Below are 9,660 nucleotides of genomic sequence, written 5' to 3'. Positions count from 1 at the left end.
AGGACTCACATCACCAGGTTCAGGAACAGTTATTACCCCCTCGACCACCAGGACTCACATCACCAGGTTCAGGAACAGTTATTACCCCCTCGACCACCAGGACTCACATCACCAGGTTCAGGAACAGTTATTACCCCCTCGACCACCAGGACTCACATCACCAGGTTCAGGAACAGTTATTACCCCCTCGACCACCAGGACTCACATCGCCAGGTTCAGGAACAGTTATTACCCCCTCGACCACCAGGACTCACATCGCCAGGTTCAGGAACAGTTATTACCCCCTCGACCACCAGGACTCACATCACCAGGTTCAGGAACAGTTATTACCCCCTCGACCACCAGGACTCACATCACCAGGTTCAGGAACAGTTATTACCCCCTCGACCACCAGGACTCACATCACCAGGTTCAGGAACAGTTATTACCCCCGCAACCACCAGGCACTTGAACCAGAGGGGAGAACTTCACTCACCCATCACTGAGCTGTTCCCTCTACCTATGGCCTCACTCTTCATCTCATGTTTTCAATATTTATTGCTTATCGATTTATTATTATTATTATTTTGTTTTTTTAATTACTATTTCTTTCTCAAACTTTTTTGTATTTGCATAGTTTGTTGTTGTTTGTCTGTCCAATTGGTTCATTGTGTTTCTTGTATTTACTGTGAATACACACAAGAAAATGAATCTCAGTATAGTATATAGTGATCTAAATGAACTTTGATAATAAATTCAGTTTGAACTTTGAAATCATAGGCACAGAGAGTGAAGCAAACAAATGATTGGTTGGCCAGCATGCTGAGGAATAAGGTTTTACTTTTGTTGTGATTTATTCTGGAACCAATCGTAGTCAGCAAACACAGGCAGAAAAGTGACACTGTGCACCCCTATTGCCAGAGAATCCTTGATCTGAACGCTTCACAGAGACCACTTCACCTGCTATGCATGATCAGGCAGAAAGAACAAAACGGCAGGCTGTTGTGTGTCGGCCTTCATTTATCAGGAGACTGAGTTCAAGAACCCTGAGGTAATGTTGCCACTCTGTAAAGCTCTGGTTAGATCACACTTGTAATATTGTGTTCAGTTCTGATCGCTCATTATAGGAAGGATGTGAAGGTTTAGACAGGGTGCGAAAGAGATTTACCAGGATGCTCCCTGAATGTAGTACATCGAACATAGAACATTTCAGCACAGTACGGGCTCTTCAGCCCATGATGTTGTGCCAATCTTGTAACTTGCTTTAAAATCAATCTAACTCTTTCCTCCTATATAGCTCTCCGTTTTCCTATCATCCGTATGCCTATCTAGGAGTTTCTTAAACGTCCTTAACGTGATACCTCAACCACTACACCCAGCAGAGCGTTGCACACACTCACCACTCTCTGTGAAAAGAACTTACCTCTGACATCCCGTTGGATTGGAGAGCATGTCTTATGAAGACAGGTTGAGCAAGCTGGGCTTTTCTCTGTGGAGCGAAGGATGAGAGGTGACTTGATAGGGATGTACAAGATGATACGAGGTATACATTGGGCAGAAGAGACTTTTTCCCAAGACAGAAATGGCTAACACAGGGGGGCATAACTTTAAGCGCTTGGAGGGAAGTATAGACGGGATGTCGGAGGGAGGTTTTATTACACAGAGAGTGGTGAATGTGTGGAACGTGCTGCTAGGGGTGGTAGTAGAGGTAGCTATATTAGGGATGCTTAAGATAGGCGCATAGATGAAAGAAAAATGGAGAGTTATCTGGGAGAGAAGGGTAGATTGATCTTGGAGGAGGTTAACTGTATTGTACAGTTCTATATTCTTTGTTCCACTTATGTTCTAACAAGATGAAAGAACAGTGAATTTTTGTTTTATTTAGATACTCCATCCTCCTTCTCTCTTAAATGTGTGCCTTGTTTTCGTTATTGTAGAATGGTCATTCTATATCAGCATAATTACCGGTAATATCCAGTTTAAGGAGTTAAAAACCACAGAGAATTATGTACAGAAAACCATTGTACCATGAATGTTGCATAAATATAACTGCATACTTTGGATGTGTGTTTCCATCAGTGAAATACTGCTTTAGGAAATTTCGTGAAGCAACAGTAAATTTCCATTGTTCAAAGGAGTATGTATCGGGGTGGAAACTGGCCTCGCTCATATCAGTGGTGAAGCTACCTGCATTTGGTGAGGAGCCCACTGGTGGAAGCACCAGAGTTAATGCTTGTGATAGAGGGAATGCAGAACTTTCCTTTCTGTGCTGCAGTTTGTCCTGTGAGGAGAGAGATTAACCACTCTTAAAAAATATTTAGAGATATTATGTGGAAGTGGCCCTTCCGCCCCTTTGAGCTGCACTGCCCAGCCACTCACAACTTAAACCTAGTCAAACTATGGCACAATTTACAATGACCAATCAGCCTACTGACCGGTACACCTTTTGACTGTGGGAGGAAACCAGAGCGCCAGGAGAAAACCGACACACTCCACAGGACACCGGGATTGAACTCAGAACCCCGACGCGCGGAGCTGTAATAGCACGGCACTAACTGCTACACTATCATGAGGACAACAGTCTCAACAGCTTGGGAGAGTGAGAGACAATCTCATCCACAGGTAAAAAATTCTTAACGGATGAATGAAGAGTTAATATTTCCACTGGCTGGGATGTCTAGAATTAGGGCTCTCAGTCTCTGGGTGTATTCAAGAAGGAGAACAATAGATTATTAGATGTTAAGAAAATCAAAGAAATCAGGGTTAGTACAAGAAGGTAGCTTTGAGGTAAAAGATCAGGTTTGATTATGTTGAACAGGAGAGTATGACAAGGGACTGAATGGCCTACAACTGCTTCCAATTCTTAGGTTTTTTTTTAATGTTCTACCCTAAAAACCTCTCTCCTTTATAAGTTTTATACCTTAGTTTTCCATACACAATAAGGTTTGATCAGCGAGGTTTGATCTGCCCTGTGACTACTAGTTTATAATCTACTCCTGTACTGCCATCTAGTGTAAACCTGAAGCAAATTCATTCAGGAAATCACAAATCCTTTCTTCTGGATTAAAAGAGTTTATTCTGAGGTTACAGTACGTTCAGAGTAAAAACACTAGGTTGTCTGGCGCATAACTCACTGTGTTATCATATTGTTGTTACATTCTGGGAGCTTTTCCAAGTTTGAGTCAATCTGCTGATAGATTGACCTGTAGTGGTTTATGAAAATACACTCATTGTGTAATTAATTTGGCGGAGAAAATGCAGCCTAGCAATCCGTTCCAGGTTTAAAGTGTTATTCATGACAGCAGACGCACAATGTTTTGCATAGTGAGAACCTGCGTCCAGTTGTGTTGTAAGACCTAAATATTTGTCTGACATCCAGTCATTCCTCAGAAGGAAGAAGAAAAAATTGACAGCTATCCCTTTTGGCTCAAGTCCTCTTTTTCTGTTGTGGCATCCTCCATCTAAAAGTCTCTGAGAAAGTAGAACATATACAGCACAGGTACAGACGATTCAGCCCACAATGCTCTGCCAAACGAATTAACCTACTAATTAAATGCCTGTCTGAGAGTCTATTAACTGTATTTGCCTCGACCACCACTCCTGGCAGCATGTTCCAGGCATCCACAGCTCTCTGCGTAAAAACTTGCCCTGCACATCCCCTTTGAATTTATCTGCTCTCATTTTAAACACATGCCCTCTAGTGTTAAACGTTCCAATCGTGGCAAACAGAGACGGGTTCCTAACAATGCCTTATTACTATTTATAATTCTTCTCTTTCTCATTCAAATGCAGGAATGGAGGTGTTCCTCAGTCCACCATTCTGGCCTTTTGTGAGACCCAACATTCAAAGTTCAAATTAGATTTATTTTCAAGGTACGCACAGGTACACAATAGAATTTTATGAAAAACTATTTATACACAAAGACTGATAAACAACTATTATACAAAAAAGACAAACTGTGCAATTAAAAATAATACTGAATCATGAGTTGCAAAGAGTCCTTTGAGAAGGGGAAAAAAGAATCAGTCGTGATTAAATGGTGGAGCAGACTCGATGGGCCAAATGGCCTAATTCTTCTCCTATGTCTTATGGTCTTTGACAGCCAGTCTTTTAGTTCTTTGAGACCTAGCATCTGGAATTTCAAACGCCTCATCTCTCTTGAAAATTGTTTCTCTTAAGACCAAAAGAACATAAGACATAGGAGCAGAATTAGGCATTCAGCCCATCAAGACTGCTGCACCATTCCATCATGGTTGATTTATTAACCCTCTCAACCCCATTCTCCTGCCTTCTCTCCGTAACCTTTGACGACTTATCTATCAACCTCCGCTTTAAATATACCCATTATATACAGCACCCAAATACTTGGCCGTCACAGTCACCTGTAGGAATGAATTCCACAGATTCACCACACTCTGGCTCAAGAAATTCTTCCTCATCTCTGATCTAAAGCAAAATCCTTGTACTCTGTGGGTTATTCACCAAGTTTTTAAACCCTTTCTAAAATCTCCACAAATTGTTCAATGCCACACCTTGTCTGCAATAGCCAGAACAATTGCCTGGTTGCCATAGTAGAGCAGTGTTACAATTGCCTGGGGGCCATAGTAGAGCAGTGTTACAATTGCCTGGTTGCCATAGTAGAGCAGTGTTACAATTGCCTGGGGGCCATAGTAGAGCAGTGTTACAATTGCCTGGGGGCCATAGTAGAGTAGTGGTTAGTGCAACACTGTTACAATTTGGGGTATCGGAGTTCGGAGTTCAATTCCCACACCATCTGTATGTCCTCCCTATGAACTTGTGGGTTTCCTCTAAGTGCTCCAGTTTCCTCCCATATTCCAAATTCGTATTGGTTAGTAGGTTAATGGGTCATTGTAAATTGTCCCAAGATTAGTGAGTTAGTTACTGGAGTTTAGGGCAGCAATGAAAGTCCTTCATCTCTATCTGTCCATGATCATCTTCTCTATCGTACTCCAGGCGTGGTTCATTTCAGCCTCTGTGGTACGGAGCCAAGTTTGGTCTCCTGTGTGTCCCCCACCCTTGAGGGGCCCAATGAAGTGCTGTCTCTCTTCTCATCAGGTGCCCAATCCATCTCCAACTCTTCCTCATGATGATTGTGGCTATGTCTTCCTGGTGACACTGAGGAGTAGGGTGTAGTTGGAGATCTCTCTTGGCCAGAAACTACAGATGACCTTCTGGAGGCTCTTGTTGTGGAATGACAGCAGCTTGGTACAGTTGTTCTCTGTCATATGCCAGTGTTCTGACCCGTGCAAGAGTGCTGGCAGATCACAGTTCTGGTACAGCTTCACCTTGGTGTGGACAGGGTACTTGGTTGATCTCCATAACTTGGTTGATCATCTTGGATGATCTGAAGACATCTCTCGCTTTGTGGAGTCTGGTCCCTCCGTCCTGCCGAATGATGCCACCCGTGTCGGTGAATCTGCTGGTGCTGGGTCAGTCGATGCCATATGCCTTGGCGGGAGGAGGAGACTCTACATTGAGGGTCACGGTCTCTGTCTTTCTCTGGCGGATCCTGAGTCCAGTCTGTTCACTAAAGGTGCATTGGCACTGAGTTTTCTCTTGCGTGTGCTGGTGTGTATGTGATTGTAATGCAAGGTCATCCGCACAGTCAAGGTCTTCAAAAGTAGAGAATAGAGTCCATATGATATCTCTCTGCTTATCTCTCATCGCCCCTGAACTGAGTTGTTTGCTGAGTCCTTTCAAAGGATTAACAGTACTGTGAGTCGTTAGGCTTGACTGGGTAGGGCTAGCATTTGTGAACAAGATGGATTTTACCGCTATTGCATGGTTCCATTATTCCTTGATTCCAGTTTTATTTAATAACAGAATTTATATTGCTCTGATACCAAATTTATATTGCTCTGAAATTTGACCTCATGACCCTGGACCATTGATCCCATAACTTACCTACGTTGCCAATATAGTGGTGTCATATATCCTCTCTGCTATCGAGAGATCCTATGACACTCCACTTAAGTTTTATTCATCCATTTGAATTAGCCACATGATTTATTTATCGCACTCAATTATCCCAAGCAGTGAGTGTGTTTTCATTAACTACCACAGTATGATCTATCAGCACATTAAACAAAGACGTCAAAGCTCAGAGTAACTTGTATACCTAACCGTTTGATTTAGCCATCCCAACATTATATACTTAGTAACCACTTATTAGGTACATCTGTACACCAGCTTGTTAATGCAGATATCTAATTAGCCAATCATATGGCAGTAACTCAATGCATAAAAGCATGCAGACATGGTCAAGAGGATCAGTTCTTATTCAGAGCAATCAGAATGGGGAAGAAATGTGATCTAAGTGACTTCGTCAGTGGAATGATTGTTGGTGCCAGGCAGGAAGGTTTGAGTATCTCAGAAACTGCTGATCTCCTGGGATTTTCACAGATAACGGTCTCGAGAGTTTACGGTCTTGAATGGTGTGAAAAACATCTAGTGAAGCGTCCAGTGAGCAGCTGTTTTGTGAATGAAAACACCTTGTTAATGAGAGGTCAGAAGATAATGGCCAGAATGGTTTAAGCTAGCAGGATGGTAACAGTAACCCAAATAACCATGTCTTTCAGCAGTGGTGTGCAGAAGAGCATCTCTGAATGAACAATGCATCAAACTTTGAAGTGGATGGGCTACAGCAGCAGAAGACCAAACCAGGTTCTACTCCTCTACCTAATAAAGACCAAACCAGGTTCTACTCCTCTATCTAATAAAGACCAAACCAGGTTCTACTCCTCTACCTAATAAAGACCAAACCAGGTTCTACTCCTCTACCTAATAAAGACCAAACCAGGTTCTACTCCTCTACCTAATAAAGACCAAACCAGGTTCTACTCCTCTATCTAATAAAGACCAAACCAGGTTCTACTCCTCTACCTAATAAAGACCAAACCAGGTTCTACTCCTCTACCTAATAAAAACCAAACCAGGTTCTACTCCTCTACCTAATAAAGACCAAACCAGGTTCTGCTCCTCTATCTAATAAAGACCAAACCAGGTTCTGCTCCTCTATCTAATAAAGACCAAACCAGGTTCTACTCCTCTATCTAATAAAGACCAAACCAGGTTCTGCTCCTCTGTCTAATAAAGTCCAAACCAGGTTCTGCTCCTCTGTCTAATAAAGACCAAACCAGGTTCTGCTCCTCTGCCTAATAAAGACCAAACCAGGTTCTGCTCCTCTGTCTAATAAAGACCAAACCAGGTTCTGCTCCTCTGCCTAATAAAGACCAAACCAGGTTCTGCTCCTCTGTCTAATAAAGACCAAACCAGGTTCTACTCCTCTATCTAATAAAGACCAAACCAGGTTCTGCTCCTCTATCTAATAAAGCGGCCATTGAGTGTATTTTGTGTACTTATAGCAAATTGAGTCATTCTTTAGAATTCCCTGCCTTGTTCTTCAACTTGGTGTCTTATGTAAAGCTAAAGTCATAGCTTAATTAAGAAATCAAGGATACTTTAATACACAAGATTATCGGAATGTACCATTTGTCCTGTAATGAGAGGAAATTAAATGTTGTCACAACAGGAAAGGGAAAAGATGCAGAGAACAATTAGAATTGAGAGAAAACAGACCCTGTTGGAAATACATAACAAATCAGGCATCATCTGTGATTGGTTGATAACCTGCACCTGAACTCAGATCCTGAAATGTTGACTTGGTTTCTCTTCTGACACTGCATGACAAGCTGAGTATTTTCTTTCATTTCGTATTTTCAGTATCTGCAATATTTTGGTTTTGGATCCCACTGTCACATTGGTATGGAGTGTGTGAGAAATTTTGTAAGACATCTTGAAACTGCATTATGTTAAATGAAAAGCGATATAATCAGATTGCCTATTTTCCTCTGAGACCAAATGATATCTTTATCTATATTTATTCAAAATGAATATAAATGAATAAATGCATAAATGTCAAATGATTATCCAACCCAATGGATCAGCCAATCTCAGTATCCCATTTCATGGGCATTATGTGAGCTCAGATCCAAGCAATGAAGTCAAGTTGAATTTATTCTCATGTGCTCAGTATGGTGAGGTACAGGCATAATGATAAACTGACAGCAGTATCACAGTCACAGCAACAAAACATTACATATAAACTTTATATTATGCATAAAGTATGCAAGACAGTGAAGAGAAAAATAGTTGGCAATTGGCAGATTGAAAATGGTGTTGCACTTTCCAGCATTCCTTGACAAGCTTTTTAAGTATCATTTAAGGAAAAATTATTTCTTCATGATCTCTCTCTCTCTCACACACACACACAAACAAACAAATTAACAGAGGCTTAACATCTTCTGAGTAAATTGAATGACATTTGAGGAATCCACAATTTAGAGTTCAGTTTTCCTGTAGGAGGTACTTAAATGCTTCTATCACTTAATAAAATGTTGACATTTTACAAGCTTTAGTTATATAGTTTAGTTCTTGTCAGCTAAGAGGGATGCAACAGTTCTCCATCTGCTGCTTCCCATTGGATTTCCCTGTGAGTACACCTGGTGAACTAGAAAGTAAAAATTTCAGACTCGATCATCGTTCAACTCAACACTCCAATGTCCATCCTTAAACCCAGTTTACCATCTGCTGACAACAGGAATTCTGCAGATGCTAGAAATTCAAGCAACACACATCAAGGTTGCTGGTGAACGCAGCAGGCCAAGCAGCATCTCTAGGAAGAGGTACAGTCGACGTTTCGGACCGAGACCCTTCGTGAGGACTAACCATCTGCTGAGTGAGCCGTGGAGCTCTACAAAGCCGGCTGAATCGATTCATTGATTGAATTATCTACACATTCACTAGACTGGGAACCATTTCAATCCCAAAGGAAAATCCAAACCCTGTCCATGCTGTAAATCCGAAGCCCAGCACTCTGCAAGTCAGGCAGCACCTCTGGAAAGAGAAACATTGACTCCAGTTCTCTACTCACAGGTTTTGCCTGACATACTGAGCACTTGCAGAATTCTTGGTTTTTATTTATTTCCTGGGCTATGACCTACAGTCAAGGGTCATGAAGCAGCTGTGGATTTGCTCAAAAATTTTGCATGGAAGAATGGTGACCAGCAAAGAACATGCCTGGATGAGTGAGTGTTGAGATGCAAGTATTTTACAGGCAGTCCTCAAGTTTGAACATCCAACTTATAAACATCCCTATGAAAATCCAGCAAATATACAATTGTTCATTCGTACAAATGTACAATTGTTCATACAAATGGCAGATCTAGTTCCCTCTCTCTCTCCACTTTAATAATTGATCTTTTAAAACTTGCAGATGACACCAAAATTAGTGATATAGTGGACATTAAATAAAAATATCTAAGATTATAAGAGAATCTGGATCGGCTGGGACAGTGAGGCAAGAAAGAAAAACTGCAATTTAGAACACAGTACAAGAAGGGGACCTTCACCCAGAATGTTGAGCTGAATTTAACTCAGTCAAGTGTGGAGTGTTGCATTTCGGAAAGCTAAATCTTGCATAGTAAATGGTGCAGCCCTGGATAGTATTGTGGAACAGACAGACAAGAGGAATACAAGAATATCATTCCCTGAAGGTTGACAAGATGGTGAAGACAAGAGTTGGGAGATCAATTGTAACATGATGTCCCAACCCTTGTACTCATTGCCTCATCAGTCAAGGCATTGAGTACAAGAGTTGT

At 41.5% G+C, this 9,660-nt stretch overlaps 1 protein-coding gene across 1 annotated transcript in view; it reads left to right on the top strand.

Moving 5' to 3' along the window:
- The first annotated feature begins 868 nt into the window (after nt 1-868).
- zgc:171775 (STKc_p38 domain-containing protein) overlaps nt 869-9,660 on the top strand; it is a 42,916-nt gene continuing 34,124 nt past the window's right edge. The window contains exon 1 of the mRNA XM_063067656.1: nt 869-1,030. Coding sequence (XP_062923726.1) covers nt 945-1,030 — 86 coding nt within the window. The 5' untranslated portion in view covers nt 869-944. The remainder of the gene's footprint in view (nt 1,031-9,660) is intronic.

Source organism: Mobula hypostoma, chromosome 15 (genome assembly GCF_963921235.1).
Source record: "Mobula hypostoma chromosome 15, sMobHyp1.1, whole genome shotgun sequence".
NCBI classification, from domain to species: Eukaryota; Metazoa; Chordata; class Chondrichthyes; order Myliobatiformes; family Myliobatidae; genus Mobula; species Mobula hypostoma.
The sequence above is the reverse complement of the archived record's forward strand: the minus strand, read 5'-3'. Positions and strand labels throughout refer to the sequence as shown.